This window comes from Canis lupus, chromosome 21 (genome assembly GCF_048164855.1).
Source record: "Canis lupus baileyi chromosome 21, mCanLup2.hap1, whole genome shotgun sequence".
Classification (NCBI taxonomy): Eukaryota; Metazoa; Chordata; class Mammalia; order Carnivora; family Canidae; genus Canis; species Canis lupus.
The window spans coordinates 2,695,436-2,721,719 of NC_132858.1; the positions used below are offsets into that span (position 1 = coordinate 2,695,436).

The 26,284-nt window shown below is 53.3% G+C and overlaps 2 protein-coding genes across 8 annotated transcripts in view; both read left to right on the plus strand.

Moving 5' to 3' along the window:
* Positions 1-209: 209 nt before the first annotated feature.
* Positions 210-16,918, plus strand: SPINDOC (spindlin interactor and repressor of chromatin binding). 7 transcript variants are annotated; one of them, XM_072789617.1, is made up of 7 exons: positions 273-503; positions 3,971-4,053; positions 4,183-4,300; positions 4,390-4,539; positions 4,670-4,807; positions 4,968-5,165; positions 11,093-11,895. In XM_072789617.1, the coding sequence occupies exons 1-7, from the start codon at positions 377-379 to the stop codon at positions 11,302-11,304; spliced, it is 1,026 nt and encodes a 341-aa protein (XP_072645718.1). In that variant the 5' UTR covers positions 273-376; the 3' UTR covers positions 11,305-11,895. The 7 variants fall into 7 exon arrangements, with proteins under 7 accessions (XP_072645716.1, XP_072645719.1, XP_072645720.1 ...); XM_072789615.1 differs by lacking the exon at positions 11,093-11,895 and adding an exon at positions 14,835-16,918 and having other exon boundaries at positions 210-503; positions 3,971-4,300; XM_072789618.1 differs by having other exon boundaries at positions 257-503; positions 3,971-4,300; positions 9,610-11,895.
* Positions 16,919-25,547: 8,629 nt separating this feature from the next.
* MARK2 (microtubule affinity regulating kinase 2) overlaps positions 25,548-26,284 on the plus strand; it is a 60,529-nt gene continuing 59,792 nt past the window's right edge. Inside the window, exon 1 of the mRNA XM_072789627.1 lies at positions 25,548-26,012. Within this exon, the coding sequence (XP_072645728.1) occupies positions 25,959-26,012 (54 nt within the window). The 5' untranslated portion in view covers positions 25,548-25,958. The remainder of the gene's footprint in view (positions 26,013-26,284) is intronic.

Below are 26,284 nucleotides of genomic sequence, written 5' to 3' on the forward strand. Positions count from 1 at the left end.
CGGGCCTCTCCCGGCCGGCAGCGCCCCGCCGCCCCCGCCGCCCTGCGGGTCCCGGGGAGGTAACGGAGCCGCGTGCCCGGGGCGGGGCCACGTGCGATTGGCCGCGCGGGGTCGGGGGCGGGCCCGCGGCGGGCCGGCCGGGCGGGCGCCGACAATGAGCCTCCATAAAAGGGAGCGGCGGGGGCCTGGGGCCCCGGATTGAGCCCTCCCCGCCCGGGGTCCCGACGCGCTCGGTCTCGGGGAGGCCCGGTCGCGCCCTCGCAGGCCGGGCGGTGAGCGGCGGGCGGCGGGCGGCGGGGAGGGGGCCCCTGGCGGCGCGCCCGGCCTCCCGCGTCCGGTCACCGCGTCCCCCCCCGCCCCCCGCCTCGGCCGCATCATGGCCCTGAAGGCCGAGGGCGCCGCGCTCGACTGCTTCGAGGTGACGCTCAAATGCGAGGAAGGGGAGGACGAGGAAGAGGCCGTGGTGGTGGCCGTGATTCCACGGCCCGAGCCGATGCTCAGAGGTGAGGCTGGAGGGGACCCCACTTCCGCGTCACGGCGCGGCCCGCGCGCCCCCTCCCCCTCCGGCCTGGGACCCGGGCGCCCCCTCCCCCGCTCTGGCTCCGCCCCCTCCGGGGTCTGGAATCTGGGGCCTCCCCGAATTCCCCCTCCCCCGCCCCGGTCCGGGGTCTGGAGCCTTCGATCCACGCCCCGCGCGCTCCGGATCTTCCGGTGCCCGAGCGCCCCCTCGCCCGGGCCCCGCACCGGCGGCCGCGGCCTCCCGCCCCGCGGAGGCGGGGGCCGGGCTGCGGTCCAGGCCGAGGGGCAGCGAGGCCTCCAGGCCCGAGGCTGGGCGCGGCGGCCTGCTGTCCGGAGGGAGCTGGAGGATGCCGCCCGCCGAGGGGAGGATTTTCAGGGCCCTCCGCACGGAAAGCCTTCCTGTCCCCCAACCCCTCTTTGCATCTCCTGCCTAACACTTGAGTAAGCCACAGGTGTCAGATTCTAGCGCTTCAGGGGTGAATGGGATACAGCGCTTGCCAGGGGTACCCTCTGCCACGCAGGAAGGGGCTTGGCCTCAGGAGGGGATAGCAGGAACGGTCTGGGAACACTTGCTTTCCCCTCCCCCTTTACCAATTTCTTTAGTCCGCAGGATCTTGCAGACCATTAGAAAACAAAGGGCCGTCTAAACGGAAAACTTAATACTGGCGAAAATGCCAAAAAAAATCTTTTTCGTAGAAATGCGAACGTGTGTTTATTTTAAGATACCTCTTCCCATAAAGGGGATTGTACCCAAAAGAGAGAGCAAGGCCATTTATTTAATCCCCGCGGAACACGCTATCTCCGTGCACTGCCTCTCAGCCTTTTTGGAATCTGCAGGGTTTTAAAACAAGTCGAGGAAATGAAAGCTGCTGCCCTTGTCAGAGCTTTAGATCTAGCAGAGGTTCTTTTCCGTATTTGTGCTAGTATTTACTGAGTGCTGGATGCTAGGCTGCGTGAATTAATTGTTTCAACAACCCTTTAAGGGAGGCCCTATTCCCCACTGTTACGGTGGGGAAACAGAAGTCCGGAGAAGTTAATTCATTCAACAGGTTTTTATTAGTAGCACCTATTATAAACGAGGCAGTTTTAGGCTGGACATGCAAATGGTTATGAACAAAGATGTAACGTCTCATCTACATATACGTATAAATGAATGACCAAAGACAAACGTAATTCAGTGCATAGGGTGTCAGGTGCCGATAAGTGGTTCAGAGAACACCAGAGCAAAGGGAGGAGAAAATGGATTGGGAGGCGTTTTATTTGGAATATCAAGTAGTCAGAAAGGCTTCTTTTCCAATGTGAATGTTGAGCCCAGACTCCCAGGATGGGAGAGAACGAACCTTTGTGGATGATTGGAGGGAAAGCATCTTAGGCAGAGAGAATAGCAAGTGTAAGTGTCCTGAAGCAGAAGCTTTTTGAAAGAGGTTAGAGGAGAAAAGGATGAATTCAAGGCTTTTGACCTGAGCACCCAGAAGGACAGGCCTCCAGCATCCCAAGACCAGGCGACTAGGATGCAAGCGTATGAAGACAGAGAGTTAAGATTTGAATGGGGCGAGTTTGAGATGCCTGTGACACATCCAAGCTGTAAGGCCAGATAGGCATCAGACACATGCATTTCAGTGCCACTGGAGAGCGGCTGGTGGTATAGATACGGGAGTTGTCAGCCGCCAGGCAACGGGACAACACCTGTCAGAGGAAGGAGTTAGATAGGAGAGGTCTAAAAAACTGAACTGTGGAGCTCTCTCCAGTGACTGCAGGTTGGAGATTGAGTCAGTCCCTCATCAAAGATTTCTGAATGCCACTGCATGCCAGGCATTGTTTTTGATGCTGGAGGTCCAGGTGTGAACGATCCAAAGTCTTGCTGTCCTGGAGCTCACTGGGCAGTGGGGAGGCATGGTGCACAAGTAAAACACACGTTAGGTCTGATGGTGGTGTGGGCTGAGGAGCAGGACATGAGGGGTAAAGGGGAATGGGGTGTCCAGCTTTCTGCAGGAAGCAAGAGGGCTGTGGTAAAAAGATAGTTCTTCAGGCTATTCCTTGAAAGAAATGAGAGAGCTGCGCAGGCACCTGAAAAGAGGTGAGGAGGACCCAGTACCAGCAACTGCAAGAGAGCCCCAGGGAAGAAAGGAATGAATCAACAGGAGGCAGTGCCTGGAAGCCAAGTAACAAAAACCTAGATGGAAGAAGTGACGAGCCAAATGATGAAATTTAAGAACTGACAGCCAGGTTTAGCTTTGGTGACCTTGACGGGAGTTGTTTCCGAGCAGTGGTGGGAAAGAAAGCCCAATGGCAGTCAAGAGGTCAAGGTTACTGTGCATGGTCACATGGGACACAGGAACAGCCCAGCCTCGGACCTGAATCTTCCGAGTCCTGGCCACTTCTCAGACCCGTTTCATATGCCACTTATCCATACGGTTCCCAGACGTCAGGGCCCCTCATATTTTACTTCATCCCATCTTCTCAGATGGGAAGGAGATGCGGTTACAAAAGAGCAAGGGGACTGCTGCAGAAGCATGGAGCTGCCAGGCTAATGGGGGTCCAAGGCTGCCTTTGTTGAACCGGAAAGAATTCCTGCCCTGCCAGAGCTTGTGGCCCATGTGCACAGGGAACAGATGCCAGGCAGACCCTTGGGAATGAGATCACCCCTGCAAATGCTCTGGGAGGTGGGAGAGGGATTGTGATGGGGTGTGGCAGCCTTCTGAAGGGTCCTTGCCAGGTGGAGAAACAGGCATGCCTGTTCTTTGCTGACTGCAGGCTCCCGGAGCATCTCCTAGGTGGCAGGCCCTGTGGGGGCAGTGAGACAATCAGATGTTCTCAAGAAAGTATGCAGCATGGCCTGGAAGTCAGAGGTGGATATAATCAACCGTCGGGGTGGGAGGTCCCAAAGGCTTCCCAGGAGTGACAATGTGAGCAAGGCCATAAAGGAAGTGTAGGAATTTGTCAGACCAATCAGAATGGTCTAGATGAATGTGCCAAAGCTGAAGACCTGCAAGAACACAGCCTGTTGGAAACCCTGTGGTCTGGAGCCAGATTGAAAGGAGATATACAGGGGATCCCTGGGTGGCTCAGTGGTTTGGCGCCTGCCTTTGTCCTGGGACGTGACCCTGGAGTCCCGGGATTGAGTCCCACGTCAGGCTCCCTGCATGGAGCCTGCTTCTCCCTCTGCCTGTGTCTCTGCCTCTCTCTGTCTCTCTTTCATGAATAAATAAATAAAATCTTTAAAAAAAAAAAAAAAAGCAGATACACAGATAGTGGGATGCCGATGCACACAGGTTGCGTTTAGTATGGTTAGTGCCTCGCGGGCTGCAGGGGAGAGGAGAGAGAGAGACTTGGGGTAAGAATGTGCCTCCCTCCGCCCTCCAGCCCTCCACCAAGTTTGGGGAATCATGTAAGTATTCTAGGCCATGGGTACCTCTACTGGTAACATCCTCCTGCACGTCTCCCTCTGTAGTGGCCCAGCAGGAGAAGACCCCACCGCCTAGGCCCAACCTGCTGGAGGCAGGCAGCGATGGCTGTGAGGAGCCCAAGCAGCAGGTGTCTTGGGAGCAGGAGTTCCTTGTGGGAAACAGCCCCGGAGGCAGCGGGCGGGCACTGTGCATGGTGTGTGGGTCCGAAATCCGGTCCCCCTCTGCCGACACGGCGCGCATGCATATCCTGGAGCAGCATCCTCACACCCTGGACCTGAGCCCTTCAGAGAAAAGCAACATCCTGGAGGCCTGGAGTGAGGGAGTGGCCCTTTTGCAAGACATCAGAGCTGAGCAGCCTTCCTCGCCCACCTCAGGTAGTTGGAAGTGAGGGTCGGGTGGAGGATGAAGGGAAAAGTCGGACTCACAGAGCACTTGGAACTCACTGGGTGTTTGCCTTCTTCAGACTCAGGCCAGGATGTCGAAGCTGACCCGGACTCCGACCCAGACCCTGCCAAAATGCCAGCAGAGATCGTTGTTCTCCTCGACTCTGAGGACAACCCATCTCTCCCGAAAAGGAGCCGGCCCAGGGGACTCCGCCCCCTCGAGCTTCCTGGTCAGTTTTTGGGAAGCCCTTGCGGCTGAGCTGGGGAGAGGGGAGTGCGCATTCTGTGTTCTGTGTGGCGAGAGGCTACAGGGCCCAGGCGTGGCCCCTTTCAAAGGTACAAGGTCTTCTCATTCTGTAGCTGCCCCTGCCTCAGAGGCAGGAAATAGGAAGCCCCGTGGTCAGAGATGGAAGGAGCCCCCTGGAGAAGAACCGGTCAGAAAGAAAAGAGGCAGACCCATGACCAAAAACTTGGACCTGGACCCAGACCCTGACCCAGGTGAGGGAGAGGCCCATGACGGGCGTGGGCTCCAGGCGCAGTGCTCCAAGAGGAAAGTCACGCCAGGGCAGGGGGGCCGTCCAGGCCTCTGGACTCTGGCTTCAGTGGCCATAGGCAGCACAGCCTTACAGACTCTGTTCTATCCTGTCCTTCCTTCCAGACCCCCCATCACCTGACTCACCCACGGAGACTTTTGCTGCTCCTGCTGAGGTCCGTCACTTCACCGACGGCAGCTTCCCCCCGGGCTTCGTCCTCCAGCTCTTCTCTCACACACAGCTCAGGGCCTCAGACAGCAAGGACTCACCCAGAGAAGGGGTTGCTGCAGGAGGCCTTCCCCAGCCAGAAAGCCCCTCTCCAGGTGAGCTCCTGGGAGGGGACGACAAGGGTGGGTCGGAGAGAGCCAGGCTACATCCCTGGGGTCTGGCCTCCTCAAGGCTGCTCTGCAGCAGAGCCTGGGATACAGGTGGTTACTGCTCAGGGCCCCTGAGACGCGGGGCCGAGGGCGGGCAGACCAGAATGGTGGGGACTGGCCAGCAAGCTGAGCCGCTCTGTTAGCTCCTGGGGAGTGTCCTGGAGTTGGTTGTTAGGTTGGGCTAAGCCAGTACTCCCCAGAGCCTGACACCCATCAGCACACTTATGGCTGATTCCTCCTGGAACCTGAGGTGCCTAGCTCGCCCTGGTGGAGCCAGGGCCCGAGTGGGACTGGAACAGAACAGACCCCTGGTCAACTCGGCAGGCACCTCCGTAGAGAGCAGCTCAGTGACTTTTGAATGATAGCATGAAGTGCTTGCGTTTGTATCATGTTCAACCAATTTCAAGAAACTTCTCTATGTAGTTCATCTGGCCCTTAGAAAAGTCTGTTTTCCGCGTGGGAAGGTGGAGTCTCAGCTGGTTCTTCCCTCCCTTGATCCTTGTATTCGTTTCCTGTGGCTTCTATGACAAACTACCACAAATCTTAGTGGCTTACAAGAATACACTTTATTACTTTTCAGTTCTGGAAGTCAGAGGTCTAGAATGGGTTTCATCCATCTAAAATCGGCAGGGTCCTATTCTTTTCTAGAGGCTCCAGCAGGGGGTCGCTGGGGGGTAATCCATTTTCTTGTCCTGCCCAGCTTCTTAGAAGCGAGCATTCCTTGGCTATGGTCTCCTTCCGTCTTCAAAGCCAGCAGTGGCCAGTAGAGTCTTTCTGAGGATGTCGTCTTTGTTCTGACTTGTCTGCCTCCCTCTTCCCCCCCTGGGACCCCTGTCATCCTGTGGAGCCCACCCAGATCATCCAGGACAATCTATTTTGAAGTCAGCTGGTTAGCAACATTAATTCCATCTACTGCCTCAGTTCTCCCTTGCCACGTAAGATAGCATAGTCAGAGATCCTGGGGATTAGGGAGTGGATATCTTTGAGCAACACAGTCATATAGCCAGGCAGTGGCTGGATTCAGATTAGACCAGAACATGCCTTGGGAGGGCAGAGGCTGAGCCTCATTCCTCTTCATCTCTCCATGCCAGGCGCCTCGGGCTCAGGAAATGGCTTTTTTTTTTTTTTTTTAAGATTTTATTTATTCATGAGAGACACAGAGAGAGAGAGGCAGAGACACAGGCAGAGGGAGAAGCAGGCTCCATGCAGTCCCGATGTGGGACTCGATCCCGATCCTGGGTCTCCAGGATCAGGCCCTGGGCTGAAGGCGGCGCTAAACCGCTGAGCCACCCGTGCTGCCCAGGAAATGGCTCTTGAAGGAGTGACCAGGTGACACACAGAGCACTTTGTCGTGGCCTGCCTGAAATAGTGCATTCGGAGTTAGAGCCCAGGGAAAGCTAGCACGGGAGGTACCAGGGGCTCCCCAGAGCAGGGGTCTCAAAAAGGAGGTGGACTTTTTGTACAAAGAAAAAGCAAAAAAAAAAAAAAAAAAAGAAAGGAAGAAAAAGCAAATCTGCCCCTTCTCTTGCCCACCCCACCTCACTCAACAGTGGTGAGCACTGTTAATAGTTGGTTTTGTGTCTTGAGACCTCTCACGAAGCTCAGCGTGTGCCTGTATGTGTGTACACGCACTTTTCACTGAATTCTATTTTACCAAGATAGGCTCTGTTTTTTCTCATCTTGAGGCAGGCGTCAGCTCTTCACGTAGATCACGGTCTTAACTGTCTCAAGTTTCAGCTTGAGCCACATTCCAGTCCTGCCTCCCCGAGACTGTGTGCTCTGCTTGGACTTGAGCATTCCCTGAGCTTCCTCGTTCTCTTCGGTGGATCACTGCTTTAAATGGCTCACTGCTTCCACTGTTTAATGGGTCTTCTGGTTTCATTCTCGAAAGGGAGCCTTCATTTTGAAACCTGGGATACCCTGTGCCCCAATTCACCTGTCTGGAGTGGTGAGTAGCTGAGAAGGGAGTCCCTGAGACCTCACATTCCTTTTTTTTTTTTTTTTTTTTTTTTTTTTTTTTTTTAAAGATTTTATTTATTTATTCATGATAGTCACAGAGAGAGAGAGAGGCAGAGACACAAGCAGAGGGAGAAGCAGGCTCCATGCACCGGGAGCCTGATGTGGGATTCGATCCCGGGTCTCCAGGATCGCGCCCTGGGCCAAAGGCAGGCGCCAAACCGCTGCGCCACCCAGGGATCCCCCGAGACCTCACATTCCTTTGGGGTACGTGGGCAAAGTCTGAGGCCTTGGGATACATGAATATAATTGACATGAGAGGGTTTTTCTCAGCAGGTGGCAGAATCTAGGGAGGTTGGAGGTGGCGGGAACACACAGTGGACGCTGTGTAAGTGTTCTTGCCTGTAGCCAGGCTGGGCCCTCAGGGGAGCACTATGGAAAATAACATGAGTGAGGACAGAGTTTCTCTGTCCCCAAGAAATTTACTGTCTGTTTGAAGGTACAGGTTGGAGGAGTGACGCAGCCACTGTAGTTCTGTGCGGAGCAAAGGCTTCCAGAGCGGTGGCCACAGACTGTTTGGGGATCCCAAAGCTTGGGCAGATTTCTCAAAACCCTGTGAGGCTTCAACCAGAATATCTTCATGTTGAGTTGCTTTTTGTATTGAAGTTCTTAAAAGATTTTGAGTAAAGATTCTAATTCTATCAGTTTAAAAAGGTTTAAAAGTCAAGGATTTAGAAATTGGTGAGGTCACTACGGTGAGGTCAGCTGAGCTGATGGATCACAGTGTGAAGCAGAGGAGACTTTCTGGGAGGAAAGGGCTTTGCAGGAAGAGGGAGGGGAAGTGTCCAAGCCAGAGAGAAGGGAAGCCTTGAGGACCCCACTCACAAATTGTAAGGAAAAGCCCTCTTTGTCTTGCTAGTATTTGATTTGAGTAAGATCTAGAGACCTGGCTTTTAAGATACCTCGGCCAGGTCCAGTATGTTTCCAGGCTGGACCAAGGAAAAGGTGTGGTGTGTGTGTGTGTGTGTGTGTGTGTGCGCGCGCGCACGTGTATGCATGCGGGCACCTGTGCACATGAGTGTGAGCATGTGTGAATTTCACAAGGGACAGGGTCTTTGTTCTATTCGCTGCTATATCCTCGGTACTTGGTATCATACCTGGCACAAAGAAAGCTCTCAGTAAAGATTTATTGAAATAGTGGGTAGTGGCTGCCTTCACCATCATTTGGTGGTAACATTTTCAGAGTCCCCGAGCAGAAACAAGCCTTAATGAGAAACAGGAGAAAAGGACTCAGGCCTACCCTCTGGAGAAGGTGTGTTCGTGGACACACACATGCACAAATGTAGAGGAGAGAGGAACAGAGCTTGGGAAGCAGAGGGGTTTGGGCTTCCCAGGAGGGAGGAGGGCCAGCCCTGGGTTTGGAGTGCAGATGGGGCTCAGCTTGTCCCTGGGCTGATAGGTTCTTCTGGCTTGCTCTTTCATGGCCCTGGGCTTTGATCATGCATGCTTTCTGGAAGGGCATCACAAGTCAGGCCTCACTCTCCTGAGGCTCCCCTCCACACCCACCCTCACCTCTGCCCTCTATGCTACCAGAAGGAACTGGTACTTAATCCTGTTGCTTTGAGAAGTCCTGAAGTTCATGAGCTCTTACCATGTGCCAAACTCTTAACATCTTTGTGTAGTCTGTCTCCTTAAATTCCCACAACCACCATACACAGTATTTGGGGAAGAGGACACAGCCTTGGGGAGGCAAGGCACTCTCAGGGCCCCTCACCTAGTAAGCGACAGCATGTGTGCATTTCCACCTGTGTCCTTCTCCTCTGCAGCATCCAAGCCACATCCTCTGCCTTCTCATTGCTGCTGGAGCTAAACCCCGCTAGCAAAGCTTGGCCCCCTGGGCCTCTTACTAGACCCCAGCTGTCTGCCTTGCTAGCCACCATTTCCTCTGTCCTCTGCTCTCTGTCCACCGTCCGGTTTTCCCTCTCCTGTAGATTGCATCCGGCAGCCGATGCAAGCTGAGATTTCCCCCTTGCCTCCTCATCCCTCGCTAGCCACTGTCCCATTTGTTGCCAAACTTCTTCAGCAAGGCTGGGGACTATTTTCTGCACTAACCAACCCTCATCTCTCTGGGAGCCGCTTCAGCCCTGTTCCCATCTTCCAGCCTCATGCTGACGTGGCTTTTCCAGCAAGGTCACCATTGACTTGTCTAAAATGAGAATCCAGTGGTCGATTCTCAGTCCATGCCCTTCCCGATGTGACAAAACAGTGACCCCAGCCCTCGGCCTTTCCCAGAGCCACTTGCCATCTGTGGGCTTCCCAGGCAACCTTCTGGGTTTTCCTCTAGCCTCACTGGCTGTTCCACTTCTGCTCTTTCACACATGGCTCCCTGAGTCGGATCTGCTGATTATCTTTCCTCCTTTTTTTTGAATGTAAGCTGTTTCAGGTCAGGATATGTGTCTGTTTCGTTTCCTGTGATGCACCCGGCAGACGATCCATGTGCTGCCCGCGTGTCTGGTGCGTGAGTGGTTAAGTGAGTGACCGGATACCAGATACCTCAACCAGCAGGGCCTTCCTCACTCCCAGAGCGATCCACCCCAAGTTCACCTGCTCCCAGCTCCCAGCCGGATCTGCTGATTCCAGCCTCTCTTCCAGATGCCCATGTGACCGGTCTGTGATTGTAAGATCTGTCACACTGAACCCCCCCGCCCCCCGCCCCCAGCCACCTTCCTCTTCCCAGCCTCCTCTCCCCTCTTGCATTCTACACTTTGCTCAGGCTCAATCCTGGCGTCATCCTCTTCTGTTTCTCAGACTCCACATGAACCTCCCGCGTATCCTGTTAGCCCCACCTCCAAAATCCATTCAGAATTCATCTTCCTGTCTCACCCCTCCTCCCCCCCCCCCCCCCACTCGCTGAGGCTGCCCTGGTCCCAGCCATCTCTTGCCTGGTTCCTTTAACAGTCCTCTCCGTGGGCTCCTGGCCTCTGGTCTTTGCCCGCTATGGTCTCCTCTCCTACGGTACAGGGTCCCCAGTGCAAACCAAGTTGGGCGCTGTCACTGCTATCCCTGTTACACTCCAGAAAAGAAGCTAGAGTTCTCCTGGTGACTAGTGATGTTCTCCCCAGGATCCCACTTCTACCCTATCCCACCCACTGCATAGGTACTGGCCTGCTGTGAAAGATCCTTCCCAAAACAGACATCAGGACAGTTGCAGTCACCATGTCTGGTTCTGATTTCCATGTAAAATACTTTTGTGCATTCCCATGTGATAGGGGATGCTTTCATGGCTGCACAGTCACTGTGGGGGTCTGCTCTCCCCTCCTTGGGGTCCTGGCTTTGCTTATTTGGAGCAGCTCCTCCCCAGTTATGGTAAACGTCCGATCTCCCCATGTGGTGGGTCCCGATGGGAGGTGAAGGGCCTGGTGGGGCTCGCAGAGCAGAGCTGGGACTCTAACCCAGGACTGGCCATCAGGTTTTCCCTCCTTTCCCTCTGTATCCATTTGTGAGCCCCGTAGTGGGCAGAGCCATCTTCTCTTTGGGGTGTTCCCCACCCCCACCACCTCTGCCCACAGAGGCTGGGGCGCCCAGTGAGTTTTAGATGAAGTGGAGTGAGCTGAAGTTACATAAGAGGTGAGCATACAGCAGTGAGCATGTGTGTACCAAAACACATGGGGGAGGAAGCCAACAGGGTGTGCCCGACTTCTACCTAAGAAGCAAGGATCTCATCTTTTGGTTTGTTGGGGTCCTTGGATGAGCCAAGAGTGGAGCTTTCCTCTGTTCCTTGGGCTCCCCCTCATACCAGGCCCTGGACTGTGGAAAGGAAGAGCTAGAAATGGTAATGCAGAAGCCTTCAGGGGCCGTTCTCGGGATGGGGGTCCAAAGGGCCCTGACTTTTGCTCTCTGCTCCCATCGCTGCCCAGCTCCCCCTCCGGGGCTTCGCGGGACGCTGGATCTCCAGGTTATCCGCGTACGGATGGAGGAGCCCCCAGCAGTCAGCCTCCTGCAAGATTGGTCCAAGCACCCCCAGGGCACCAAGAGTGTGGGAGGAGGTGACCCCCCCAACTGGCCTGTGGTTCTGTCAGAGTCCAGCACCACCATGGGGGGGCAGCCAGAGGCAGGGAGTGGCATGTAGGTTCTCGCTTTCCTGGGGAGGGAGGGAGGGAGGAGGCAAGGTCCCCCTTTGGCTTATCACTCAGAGCTGCCCAGCTTGGCCACCTGATGGAGAGAGTAAAACCAGGTGCCAAGGCAGGATGGAGGAGAGGATGGGGGGCAGCATCCGTTGTTACTTGGGGGCACTGGAAGATGTTGACCCCTGGCAAGGCACAAGACCAGGCCCTGGGAAGGGCAAGGCTGGCCTCAGGGCTGTCGTATGGTAGGGCATTGGGCCTGTGGAGAACACCTACCCCAATCCTTTTGCTGACCCAGACCTCTCCGTCCCCCTTCCTTCCCCCCTCTTAGCCCCCACCATTCTCCCTTGGCACAGTGCCTTACATAAGAGGTGGTCACGATGGGGTTTGAACTGAGTCCCACTACCTCGGGGGACGCCTCTCCTCCCCCACCTGTTCAGGCTCCTAAACCAGGAGGCCTCCATTACCTCTTCCCGCTCCATCCCTGCAGGAGGCCCAAGCAGACCACCTGGGGGCTTTGTTCACTCCCTCCTTTTCACTTACTTTCCTGTTGTATATATCTCCTTTGTTGACAATAAATTATTTTTTTTTATTAAGAGTTCTGTCTGGGTCATCATTGGGGGAAGGGGTTTGCTAACAGGATCTCCAGGCTCCTGGAGTGACCTTGAGGGGCAGGAGGGCTGGAAATTTGTCCTGGGTGGGAGGGCAGAGCAGGGCCAGGGTAGGGCCTCATTGGCTCCATGGAGGTGTGGAGCTGACTGGGCGCGAGTCACAGAGAGACCCTGCACCCCTTCTCCCAGCCCTTGAAATGGGGTCAGAAACATTCTTTGGGATGCCTGGGTGGCTCAGCGGTTGAGCATCTGCCTTCAGCTCAGGTCATGATCCTGGAGTCCCAGGATCAAGTCCCATCCCGCATCAGGCTCCCTGCAGGGAACTTGCTTCTCCCTCTGCCTCTCTGTCTCATGAATAAATAAATCCAAGGAAGGGAGGGAGGGAGGGAAAAGAAAACACCTCCTCTTTAATGTTTTGTACCTTCTGACTCACCTAGTGAACCTTGTCCCAGAGAGCCCACGGTGGGGGACAGGGGCTAATTACACCCTACTTGTTGACCTTCTAAAGTGAAATGGTTGAGGCAGGCGTGTGGTGCCTTACTCTAGCCCACCCTCTCCCTGGCTTGATTAAAAACTCCCTCCTTTGCCTGGTTTCCCCATTCCCTGGACCAAGAGATGGCCCACTCTGGGTTTCTTCACCAGATTCCTTACCCTCCTAAACCAACATCACAGGCCAAATCTATGTGGAATCTTGTTTCTCTCCCATTGGTGATATGGGCATAGAAGAGGGACACGGGGAGCTCCCTGCCAGACCCCAAACCCCACTGTCATATTTAGAATCCAGAGGCAAGTGGAGCATCAGGACAGTCCACCCCCTGCACCAGGACTGCTTTCCTGCTCCTGATAAATACTGCGTATCAGGGCAGAGGTGAGGCCTTGATAGCACTCTGAAGGAAGAGTTCACCTACGACACTGAGCTAGCTGGGTTTTGAGACTAACCGGAAAGCTAGTCTTGAGATCAGGAGGGATCTAGGTATGAGCATACTGCAAGCATGCGGGTGCTGCTCTGAGCTGGTGTCACCCAGATGTGGGCCAGGGGTGGGTAGTCTCTGTGTGGTGGCTTCCCGGGATGTGGTCCTTTCTCCCTAACAAGCTTGGGAGAAGGAGGGCAAAGCTGTAGGGCCCTTGTCACAGGGGATAAGAAGGCACAGATATGGTTCAGAACACTTTGTGTCTCGGGTGGCTTTACCAGTGCGTGACAGGTGGGCCACAGACCTCCACTGCATCTCCACCACTGTTTCTGCAAACTGGTAAAACTTCTCTCCCACTTAACAGGCAGGAAGGAATAAGGCTGAAAATCAGGCTTTGAAACGTGAATGTGAGTTACTGTAGGTGAGGTCTTTCTGTCCTTCACACAATCACGACTGTTTACATTTATGCCAGCATGCTTTTCAGTTGATGTGGCTGTGTTGCTGGGTGTTTAGTTGAGAAAATGTCTGAAGCTCACCGTAAAATTGAGACATTCAGTGCACCTTCGCTGCTGTTGACGTGATTGATGGCTGGCTAACTAGACTGTGAGCTCCTTTTGGGCAAGGACTAGGCTGCCCTGACTTTGTTTCCCTAGGGTCCTGCGTGGGCCCAGCACATAGTAGGTGCTCAGTTGTCAAGCGCTCTCTTGATGTGTCTTCCCATGCAACATTTTCCAGGGCAAGCTGGTCTCTAGTGTGTGCGGCTCCCTTCACGGGGTGGCAGCCACAGTGGCTGCAGGTGGCACAGTGGTTCCGTGACTTCATCCTCACATTTCTGGTTGGCAGGAGTCCGTCCGCCCAGCCTTGGCCAGGACCCTAGGGACTGTATGAGTGCGTGTGGCTGGAGCTCCCAGTGGGCACCTCTGGGCTTCCAGGGAGAGATGAAGAGCAGAGCCGAGGACATGATTTCACCTGAAGTACAGAAGTTTCCTAACATTGGTGACTCAGAGCTTGGTGGCTCTGGTGGGGGAGTTCCTCTTCCACCCCTGTCTCTGACAACTCCAGACCAGATGCTGCTGCAACCGTTTACCCAAACGCCAAGGAAGGCTCACACACTAGCAGTGACCCGGGGCTGGTGGTGGCAGCTTTCTCCAGATGGGATGCCGAGGCCCAATCACAATGCTGAGTGAAGGGGTGGGAGAAGAGGGTGCACTGCCCCCAACTCTTTTTTTTTTTAAATAACTTAAGCCAAAGTATTTTTTTTTTAAGATTTTGTTTATTTTTTCATGACAGACACAGAGAGAGTCAGAGAGAGAGAGAGAGAGAGAGAGGCAGAGACACAGGCAGAGGGAGAAGCAGGCTCCATGCGGGGAGCCTGATCTGGGACTCGATTCCAGGTCTCCAGGATCACGCCGCGGTCTGCAGGCAGCACTAAACCACTTGGCCATGGGGGGTGCCCGCCCCCAACTCTTGATACCCTGGCCTCTAATTCCCTTTGCTTTCCAAAATGGGCCATCCCTTGCTGTTCCCAGTTGCCGTCCTCAGGGTCCAGGTAGGGGAGAGCTTTCTGGATACCAGTAACAGCTGTGTAGTTAAAGCTGGTCTAGGACAAAGGAAGAAACAGCCCCTTCCCTCCTCAAAGAGAAACTGGTGTGTGTAAGTGTGTGGTTGGGAAGAGAAGACACTGGCTGGGCCCCATGTGACACCCCAGCTACGTCGCTGGTCTGGTCCAGACTAGGCTGCTCCTACAATCTGACCCCGCCCCGCCTCTCTCACACACAGCTGTGTAGTTCTGTGGTTCAAATGAGACTGTAAAGTCCTCATACCCCCAAGGGGTGGTAGAAGGATGGGGAGCTGGAGTGGGAGAGCATCTCCGATGGGACAGCAGCCTCTCAGTGTCACCCCACCGGCTCTGTTGGGAAAGAGGCACCATCTCACCTCCCCATGGGCAGCACGGGCAGGGAGGGGCTGCTGCTTTGTAGGCATAGCAACAGGTAAGGTGTGTCTGTTTTCCAGCCCTCCCAGGACCAGATATTGGCCCAGAGCCTTCACACCAGATCCTGTCAGTCCCTCTCCCCTCTAGAGGGAACAGCCTCATTCCACCCAAAGGACACACCAGCCTTCAGAGGAGGAAGCAGTGCAGGACTTCTGGTCTAACAGCAATCTCAGTGCCTCGGATTTCCTCAGACCCCACTCTCTGGGTGGCCTGAGGAAGCAGGAGCAGCAAGGGAGCCAGGGGCCAGGGCAATTACTCTTCAGGGCTCAGATTCCACAGACATGAATGAAGGCCCCCGGCGGACAGGCAGAAACTACAGAGTGCAGGCAGGACACCCGCTGTGTCCCCACTGTGGGTCACCCCACATTGTGCCCATTATACAGGTGAGGGATCACCCACAGCAAGACGAACAAGGTGACTTGCCTGCCACTCCAGAGCTGGTGAGGGAGCAGAGCCAGCCTGAGCCTGGATCTGTCTGACCCCAGAGCTCTTGTCTCCCACACTGCATGGCCTGTTTCTGCTTCAGGACTGATACCTCTTCCCTTGAGAGCCTGGGAACTTGTGGTAGGTTCAGGGTGTGAGGCAGAAATGGAGTCAGGTGGGAGTGGGGAAGGTCTTCAACTATGACAAACGCTCAGCACCTCCTTTGCTCCCCTCAGATGATGATTCCCTGTGACCTCACCATGCCAATTTCCAGAGCACCCCCCCCCAGGTCCTAGTGAGTAAGGAAAGGGTTAAGGTATAGGCAGGGAAAAGTAGGGGACCCCTGAGTAAGCTCTGACACTAGTCCTGGCAGGCAAAAGCGCATAGCCAGAGTGAACAAGAGATAAGGGAACAGACCAGACCACCTGGCCCAGGATGTTAGGGAGTATTTTTCTTTGGTGGCTACAATGTAATCACAGAAAAATGACCAGACCTCAAAAAAATACATCATTAAGGGTGTTATCTATAGTCCTTGCTCAAACCAAGATGGCACAAGAATCTCAAGGCCTGGTACAACAATGTCCATGTGAGCTTGGACTGCTCTAGGGAGAGGGCATGGGGAGCTACTCCTAACCCAGAACCTGCCCTTCCCCCACACCCCTCCCGGCCTAAAGTGAGTCCTCTTGCCCATGGCACCCACATCTTCCTGGGTGAGCAGTTTGCCTCTGAGACACTCACCCACAGTGTCACCAAAGTCACAACGGGGGTTGAGACAACTGCACATGTACAGTGGTTCAAAGCTGAGGCTCAAGAGACCCTGCAGCCCCGGCCCAGGCTGTGAGCTGGGTGAGAGGCACGTGCCACAGTTCCAGGTGCTCGGGACACAGACGTGGACAAGAGAACCAAGGGCCATTCTGGGCAAGATGGACAGCAAATGAGGAGGTTCTCCATATATGCAGCCAGGATGAGCACCTGGAAGAAAAATAGGGTGTGACAGAGGAAGACATGGACATGGCCAACAAGCACATGAGAAAATGTTCCACATCCCTTGCCATCAGGGAAATACAAATCCAAACCACAATGAGATACCACCTCACACCAGTGAGAATGGGGAAAATTAACAAGGCAGGAAACCACAAATGTGGGAGAGGATGCGGAGAAAGGGGAACCCTCTTGCACCGTTAGTGGGAATGTGAACTGGTGCAGCCACTCTGGAAAACTGTGTGGAGGTTCCTCAAAGAGTTAAAAATAGACCTGCCCTATGAGCCAGCAATTGCACTGCTGGGGATTTACCCCAAAGATTCAGATGCAATGAAACGCTGGGACACCTGCACCCCAATGTTTCTAGCAGCAATGTCCGCAATAGCCAAACTGTGGAAGGAGCCTCGGTGTCCACCGAAAGATGAATGGATCAAGAAGATGTGGTTTATGTATACAATGGAATATTCCTCAGCCATTAGAAATGACAAATAACCAGCGTTTGCTTCGAGGTGGATGGACCTGGAGGGTATTATGCTGAGTGAAATGAGTCAATCAGAGAAGGACAAACATTATATGTTCTCATTCATTTGGGGAATATAAATAATAGTGAAAGGGAATAAAGGGAAGGGAGAAGAAATGAGTGGGAAATATCAGAAAGGGAAACGGAACATAAAGACTCCTAACTCTGGGAAACGAACTAGGGGTGGTGGAAGGGGAGGAGGGGGGGTGGGGGTGAATGGGTGATGGGCACTGAGGGGGGCACTTGACGGGATGAGCACTGGGTGTTATTCTGTATGCTGGGAAATTGAACACCAATAAAAAATAAATTTATTTAAAAAAAAATAGGGTGTGAGAGAGGGGCATTATTTTTTCTTATTTCTTTTTTGATCATAGACGTTTTCCTTCTTTTTTTTTTTAAGATTTTATTTATTCATGAGAGACAGAGACACAGAGACACAGAGACACAGGCAGAGGGAGAAGCAGGCTTCCTTCAGGGAGCCTGATGTGGGACTTGAACCCAGGATCATGACTTGAGCCAAAGGCAGATGCTCAACTACTCAGCCACCAGGCACCCAATCATAGACATTTTCAAACACACTCAAAAGAAGAAAGAGAAAATGACATAATGAATCCTGATGTATCTATGACCCAGCTTCAACAAATATGGCCAATTTGGATTTATCTTTGTCTCCCCACACTATCCTCCCTTCTGGATTATTTTATTTGTTCTTTAAGATTGTATTTTTCTTTAATTTTTTTTTAAGTAGGATCCATACCCAGCATGGAGCCCAACTTGGGGCTTGAACTCATGACTCTGAGATCAAGAGTCAGATATTCTTTTTTTTTTTTTTTTTTTTTTTAAAGATTTTATTTATTTATTCATGATAGTTACACAGAGAGAGACAGAGAGGCAGAGACATAGGCAGAGGGAGAAGCAGGCTCCATGCAGGGAGCCCGACGTGGGATTCGATCCCAGGCCTCCAGGATCGCGCCCCGGGCCAAAGGCAGGCGCCAAACCGCTGCGCCACCCAGGGATCCCAAGAGTCAGATATTCAATCATCTGAGCCACCCAGGCGCTCCTCCCCCCCTTTTCTGGATTATTTTAAAGCAAATCTCAGACATGGTATCATTTCATCTGTAAATGGGTTTGTTTGTATCTCTCTAAGAGACAGTCTTCAATGAAACACATCAATATCACACTTTAAAAATTAATAATCCCAGGGCACCTGGGTGGCTCAGTTGGTTAAGCATTTGCCTTTGGCTCAGGTCATAATCCCGGAGTCCTGAGGTTGAGCCCTGAGTCAGGCTGGGCTCCCTGCTCAGTGAGGAGCCTGCTTCTCCCTCTCCCTCTGCCGTTCCCCCTGCTTGTGCTCGCTCTCTCTCTCTCTCTCTCTCTCTGTCAAATGAATAAATAAAATCTTTAAAAATTAATAATCCCTTATGGCACCTGCCTGGCTGAGTCAGGAGAACATGGGTCATGAGTTCAAGCCCCATGTTGGGCATGGAGCCTACTTTTTAAAAAATTGGGGTGCCTGGGTGGCTCAGTCCATTGAGCATCCAACTCTTGATTTTGGCTCAGGTCATGATCTCAGGGTCATGGTGTTGAGCCCCAGTCAGGCTCTATGCTCAGCAGAGAGTCTGCTGGAGATTCTCTCTCTCCCTCTCCCTCTGCACCCGCCCCCCAGCTCTGTCTCTCTCTCTCTCTCAAATAAATGAATAAATTTTTTTTTTAAATAATAAACCCAGGGCACCTGGGTGGCTCAGATGGTTAAGCATCTGCCTTTGGCTCAGGTCATGATCCTGGGGTCCTGGGATGGAGCCCTGCTTCTGGCTTCCTGCTCAGTGGGGAGTCTGCTTCTCCCTCCCCCTCTGCTCCTCCCCTCACTTGTGCTCTCTCTCTCTCTCTCTCTCAAATGAATAAATAAAATCTTTTAAAAAAATTAATACTCCCTTAATGTTATCTAATATCTAGTCACTGTTCATATTCCTCAATTGGTCCATGAATGTTTTTGTTTTTAAGTTTCTAATTGCATTGAAAATACACATGCCATAAAATTTGTCATCTTAACCATCTGCAAGTGTAGCAGCAGTAAGTACACTTGCATTGTTGTGCAAGCAATCTCCAGAACTCTTCCTTGAGTTTCTTTTCACAGCTGATTGGTTTGAAGTGGGAGCTAAGTAAGGTCCACACATTGCATTCCAACTGGAGACAACCTTACTTTCCCCTCTGCCCCCTTGTTTCTTTTCTTTTTTCTTAAGAACATGGTGGCTTGTTCTATAAACAGAATTTCCTGAATCCTGGAGTTGACTGATTGCACCCCTGTGACATCGTGTGGCACATTCATCCACGAAGGGATGCGATTTCTAGGTGGGGGCTGCAGAGGACTTCCTCGGGACAGGATACTGAAGCAAGGAGTCATTCAGTTAAATGGGAAAAGAGAATTCTGGGCAGAGGGGACCAGGGGAGCCAGAGTTCTGTGGCTTTCATTCCCAAGGGATTCATAGACAGCCTGCACCAGGCTCTGCACCAGGTACCAAGGATGCAACCAAGAGCCTCAAAGTGTCCTTGGCCTTTTTGGGGGCTCGGGCTCTTCTTCCTAGGGGTGTGGCAGGGGAGGAAAGTGGGAATTCTGTCTACAGACACCCTGCCTGCCGGCTCCAGGTGTGACACTGTACAGCCGTGGTTATCCCCACTCAGGGCCTCTTGGCACACTAGTGAGTCCTGGCCCGGCCTGCCCCCGCCTCCTCTAGGAAGCGAGTTAGAGCCCTGGACACCAGCCAGTACCAACTCCCTCTGCCAACTCCCAAGTTGGCAAGTCCAAGGCCATTGGACATCCTCCTGAGATGGGGACTCCTTGAGAGCCATCTTCTTCCGGCCGCTGAGGGCTGCTCCAATTTCTGTCAGTTCTTCCTTGCAGCACTTGCTTACCCTCAGGGGCAGACTCAGCATCACCTCCCCTAAGAAACCTTCTGTGCTACTCCCTCCCGTTCCCATGCTCCCAGAGGCCCCAGATCATCCACCCTGGGTATCTCCCTCTGAGCCGCATTAAAAATTGTGCACTTCTGCTTTACCCTTGGCTTCTCACAGGACCTCTGCCAACGTGGCAGCACCCCTCCCCATCCAGGACACCCAGCCTTTTCAGTGATGGTGGCAGCAGAACCCTGCCCGGGGACAGTGACCCAGTGTGGGAACATGGGTTGGTCCAAAAGGGCACCTCCTCCCAGGAGAACAGACTCTGAAGGTGGCTTCTCTGCCTGATGCCCCTTCCCCTCCCATGCCCCCCCCCCCGCCCCCCGCCTAAGGTGGTATGCAATGGCTACCCTGTTTCACTCTGAGCACACGTGAACAAGGCTGGCAGGGACACTGTCCCCTCTATCCCAGACGTGGTGGAACCAGCCCTTGGCTGAGGAAGGCTGAGAGGGATATTGTTGCTGGGTTTGGGTTTTGGAGACTGTCTTTGACCTGGAGCTGCTGTAACGGAATACCATAGACTCCTGGCTTGTAAACAACAAATCTATTACTCACAGTTCTAGAAGCTGGAAGTCCAAGATCAAGGCGTTGACAGATTCAGAGCTTGCTTCCTGGGTCACAGAAGGCAGTCCTCTCGCTGTGTCTTCACATGGTGGGACGGACTGGAGAGCTCTGTGGGGCTCCTTCTAGGAGGGCACTAATCCCATTATGCCTAGTAAATCATACAGAGCCTTCGCGACCTAATCACTTCCCAAAACCATCACCATCACCTAGGGGAGTTAGAATTGCAACTTATGAATCCTGACATTCAGATGACACCATTACAGATGACCCCATAGAGAGCAGTGAGTCCAGCTCCCCCTCATCATACAGACAAGGAGCCTGAACCCTCAAGGTTGGGAAGGGAGTTACCTAATGGCTCACGTGATCCATTAGTGACAGAGTTGCAACCAGATGGGCTCTCTTTCTTCTAGTCCAGTGTTGTTCTCTAGGGAGGTGGGGAAGGTTATAGCAGAGAGAATTAAAAAGCCTGCTTCTCCCTCTGCCTATCTCTCTGCCTCTCTCTTTGTGTCTCTTATGAATAAATAAATATAATATTTTTTTAAAAAAATAAATAGGTAAAATATGGAAAAATTAAGGCAGAGAGAGGTGAAGAGTGCCTAGGATCACATAGCTACTAAGAAGCAGCTTGGCAGCAGGGCATGTGTCATGCCCACTACCCTAGTCTCCTCTCTAGAGCGAGGAAGCCTGAGCTTGACTCCCCTAGTCTCACCCCTCCAGTAAGGAACTGAGCTTCTCTACACTTTGACTTCCTTATTAGTTACCTGGGAGAAGTAACAGTGCCTCCTGCTCATGTTAATGGTGTCCCCACGGTACACAGCTCTCGATGAGTGTTAGCAAAACCAAGAAGGGGGAATGGGAATGGTAATGTCAGGCCTGGGGGTGGTTGGGCAGGGGCACTGGTAATAAACTTCTAGTCCATCATGAATGCTACAATGTACATTTTTTTTCACACTCCAACATTTCTGAAATGTCCTAAATTCAATATGGTGTCTGGCAATGGTGATAAAGTACATGACGGAAATTCAGAGACATCAAGAAAAATAGGATAAAGCTCTGGGAGATGGGAGGGTCTGTGGCAGGTCAGAGGCCATACATGGGTCTTGCCTCACCCCAGACATCTGACGCTTGGTCAGAGAGCAATTCTGGACCCTGCCTCCCACCCTGAGGAGTGGCCTGCCTGGACTGAGCATCCCCTGTAATTTTTTTGTGTTTGTTTTGTTTTGTTCAAGTAAGAAAGTTTGGAATTACCCTTAATTCCCCTCTCACATGTCCCCTCAGCCAATCCATCAAGAAATCCTGTCAGCCCTGCCTTCCAAGTATATCCCCAATCCAACCACTTCTCACTACTTCCACTGCTGCTGCTCCTTTCCAAGCCACTGTTATCTCACCCTTGAATTATCCTTAAAGTCTCCTTTTAGGAAGACTCCAGGCTTCTAGTCTTGTCCTGCCCCTTTACTCCCTTCTAAACTCAGCAGCCAGTCTGATCATGTCACTGCAGTGGCTCCCCATCCATTCCAAGGGAAAGCCAAAGCAGTGGTCCACCAGGTCTGGCTCCATGACACCTCTCTGCCCTCTTCTACTACTCACCCCCCTTTTGCTCTAGTCCCAGTGGTCTTCTTGTTCTTCTGCCTCAGGGCCTTTGCATTGGCCATCCCCTCTGCCTAGGAAGCTCTTTCCCCAGATAGCCACAGAGCTCACTTCCTCGCCTTCTCTAAGTCTTTAAGTGTCACCCTTTCAGGTGAGGCCTACACTGATAACCTTAATACTACAACTCATTCCTCCCACTCACCCTACAATCCTTATCACCCATAGTTGACTGCTTTTTATTTAATCTTTACTGTTCTGTTTGGTGTCTGTCTTCCTCTGAGATATACGTTCCTCAGGGTGGAGATCTTTGTCTATTTTGTTCACTGGTATACTTGAGGAACCTAGAACAATGTCTTGCACATAGCAGGTGCTCCATAGAGATTTGTGAATGAAAGAATTTGCAGACTGAAGAGGGGTATATGTGTGGCAATCATTAATTTTTGAGGAGAACTAGGTAGGTTAGGGGATTTGAGAAAGTGACATTTGAACTGAATCTTGAAGTATGTTATATTACATCTGGAAGCAGAGGGTGGTGCAAAACTTGAAGGTGAGAGCTTGGTGGCAGGGCAGGAATTAGGGGAAGGTATCAGTTAGTGATATCTAGCTGGAGAGGATAGTAGCAAGATAAGTTGAGGCTAGACTGTGCAAAGTTTTGAGTACAGGCCAACGCTTTTCCTACCACCAGGACCAGCTACCAGATTTGTGGGGCCCAGTGCAAAATGAAAATGCAAGGCCTCCTTGGTGAAAATTTCAAAAGGGTAACAGCAGAGTTCTATTTTTATTTTTTTTAATATTTTATTTATTTATTCATGAGAGACACAGAGAGAGAGGCAGAGGGAGAAGCAGGCTCCACACAAGGAGCCCGATGTGGGACTTGATCCCAGGTCTCCAGGATCACACCCTGGGCTGAAGGCAGGACTAAATCACTGAGCCACCCAGGCTGCCCCTGCCAACAGCAGAGTTTTAAATCGAGCTCAAGGGTTCCCTGGGTGGCTCGGCGGTTTAGTGCCTGCCTTGGCCCGGGTTGTGATCTTGGAGCCCTGAGATCGGGTCTCGCGTCGGGCTCCCTGCATGGAGCCTGCTTCTCCCTCTGCCTGTGTCTCTCTCTGCCTCTCTCTCTCTCTCTCTCTCTCTGTGTGTGTGTGTGTCTCATGAATAAATAAATAAAATCTTTTAAAAAATAAAATAAAATAAATCGAGCTCGGGCAGCCCCAGTGGCGCAGCGGTTTAGCGCCGCCTGCAGCCCAGGGCATGATCCTGGAGACCCCGGATCGAGTCCCGCCTCGGGCTCTCTTCATGGAGCCTGCTTCTCCCTCTGCCTGTGTCTCTGCCTCTCTCTCTCTGCATCTCTATGAATAAATAAATAAAAAATCTTTAAAAAAAATAAAAATAAATCGAGCTCAAGGCCCTTCTAAGAGTAGGGTCCTATGTGCATAGGTCCCAGGCCCAGGAAGCCAGCTCTGCCTACCCAACATGGGAACTGGTGAGAGCCTTCTAGCAGGGCAGAGATGTAATTGGAGCTGGACTTTAGGCAGATTATTCTGGCATGTCTGGTGGGATAGGTTGGAGAGAGTCTAGGCAGGGAGACCAGTTAGGCAGCCTTGTGAGGAAGAGGAAGGGACATGTGGGGTGGGGGTAGGGGTTAAGGGACAGAAGGCAGGGGTGAGAACTGGAGTGAGTTAGAAGCATGGAGAAGGTAGGGTTTGCTTAGACAAGAACATGGCCAGGAAAGACTCTCAAGTGCACCTTCCTTTGCTCCTAAACCCATTTCCCTTCTTTTATTTCTTTCCAGACCCAAGCCTTGGAATGGTATGGGGAATCAGCAGTGTGTCTCCCTTTGGCCACCAGAGGGCAGGTCACTCTCATGGATTTTCCCGATGAATTTGGGGTGGGGGGAGTAGACTATCCTCTGTCCCTACCTCTTCCTCTCTTTTCCCTTCACCTCCTCCTGTGCTCCTTCATCAACTTCTTCCTCAGTGGCTGAGTGCCTGACTGGACCAGGATGGGCTATGGGGAGGTGCCCTGCAGTACCATAAGCTGCACCTGTTGCCTTAGGAATTGCTTTCATAACATCCTCTCCTCGCATCTGTCCAGCTGCCTATTTCTCTGGGTGACTTGGCCAAGGGCTCTGCCCAAGATGGGAGTTGAAAGTCAAGTGTCAGAGGTCCATCCAGCACTTTCTCCCCACAATTTCAGGGGCCTCTCTGCTCTTGTACCTTTGGGGACTTGTTGCTTGAGCCCAGTCCCTGGCTCAGGTGGGGCCTCTGGCTTCTGTCCACCTTGAGCCCCGGGGTGGGGGTGGGGCAAGTTCCACACATGTCCACAGTGAGTGGAGGCAGCTTGGAGTGGGAGGCATGAAACCGGCCTACTGCTTCTCCCTGGTGAAACAGTCTAGGGGGAAATGAAGAGTGGACTCAGGTTGCCACGTGGACTCCCTGTTGGAGTTGGGGGTCTCTCAAAAAACGAGAGGGTCCTCAGTTTACTGATGAAACTGTAGCCGAGGAAAGGAAGGGAACTTCCCCTAGTGCCCATTCTTTGTGCCATCCTGAGGAACCCTCATTTCCAACCAGTGTCTCTTTTCTGTGAGTTTTCTTGTCTTAAGAGGGATAAATGAAAAATGAATTAAGATGAGAATGTCTCCCCTGCCTTACCTTACAGGGGTATTTTAAAAGGTAACAGGCGTGACTCAGTATTACCATAGTGCAATGTCATTTTGTGCTATTTTGAACAATTTAAAAAAAGGTAAGTGGAATTCAAAGACGTTATTTAGAATGTCATCACTGGAACAAAAGGCATGAATTCTCTTAATATAAGGACGTCAAGGAGTCTAAACTCGGAGGTGTTATGTAATCCTTCCAAGATCACATTGCATTTTCATTCCCCTGAGCGGGGGAGCTGAGGGGACCCCTGTAGCCTCCCACCGCGGGGCGCCCAGGATGCTGACCTGGTGCTGCTAGACCTTAAGGAACAAACACTGCAGACCAAATGTGGGGTGTGTGGAGAGGCAGAAGCCCAGAGAGGCGATGGCAGGTGAAGAATCCTAGCTAGACAGGTAGTAGACTGGCGCTGCATTTGACAGGTGACACACATGTTGATATGTTGGATGAAAAACGAGATGGATTTTATGAGCCAACAGACTGACACGCAGACGGGGAAGCTGCTTTAGAAAGAACCAAGTGATGCCAACCGTTGGTTCGGGCTAATAGCTTTATTTCCTATTTAGTCGAATAATAACGTGCGCAGGTGATCCAAGCTTCCCGTGCAAGGTTTGAAAATACCCGGAAACTGACGGAAAGAAACGAGGAGTCAAGCTCTGGGTACTGCTCCAGGGAACAACTCCGGGCTCGCCGGGTCTCGGGTGTTGCCGGAAACGGCCGACGACCGCGGTCGGCTGCGGGGCGGGGCGGAGGCGGGGCCGGCTCCCCGCACGCGGAGCCACTTCGGGTATTTCCGGAAACCGCAGCGAGGCGGCTACAAGTGGGCGGGGAAAAGCCTATGGGCGTGACTGTGGGCTGCCGAGTGGCTTCGTGGATTTCCGTAAACAGAGCCGAAACTTGGGCTTCGGAATCGAGGCGGCGCGCGCGTCCCCAGGGGTTACCTTCTTCGGGTGTTTCCGGAATTCACCCGTAGTCGGCGGCCGGGAGGAGGAGGCGCGCCCCCCTCCCGTTCCTCTCCACTTCGGTTGTTTCCGGCTGCTGCCGGCGGAAAGAGCCGAGGGCCGGCGGTGGTGGCGGCCATGTTGGGAGCAGCAGGTCCGGCGGCGGCTGCCTGTGTGCCGGGCGCGGAGCGGTGCCGCTGAGGGCAGGGGAGGAGCGAGGCAGGCGGCCGGCTGCGGCGGCAGAGAGTAGGCGGAGCGGCGCGGCCCGGCCGAAAGGCGGCACAGCCCAGCCGGGGGTCGGGGGGGTGCGGTCCGGAGCCGCTCGGAGCCGGCGCGGCCTAGCCCGAGCGGCGCATCCCCGGGCTGGCGTGAGCGGCTGCCCGGCCTCCCCGCACCCCCGGCCGGGGCCCATGCGGCGGGTGCCCCTGCTGTGAGAAGCCCCGCCCGGCCGGGCTCCGCGCCTTCCCTTCCCTCCCTTCCTCCAAGCTTCTCGGTTCCCTCCCCTGAGATACCGGCGCCATGTCCAGCGCCCGGACCCCCCTACCCACGCTGAACGAGAGGGACACGGAGCAGGTAAGGAGCCCCGAGGGCTCCCCGAATTCTCTGGCTGGGCCCCTGCACCTTGCAGAGCCTCCTCCCTCCTCTGCTCTACTCGTGTCCCTGCTGCCACCCTGCAAGCCTGGCTGCCCTGTCATCTGGCTCTCGGCCTCGCACATCCCCCTCTGAGTCCTGTCCTGGGACCCACCTCGTCCTGACTCCAAGCTGCACACTTGTCTTTTCTGCTGACCTCCCTCTCTCCTCACCGCCCTCCTGCGCTCTTCCGTGTTACCTCCCTAGCTTCCCCT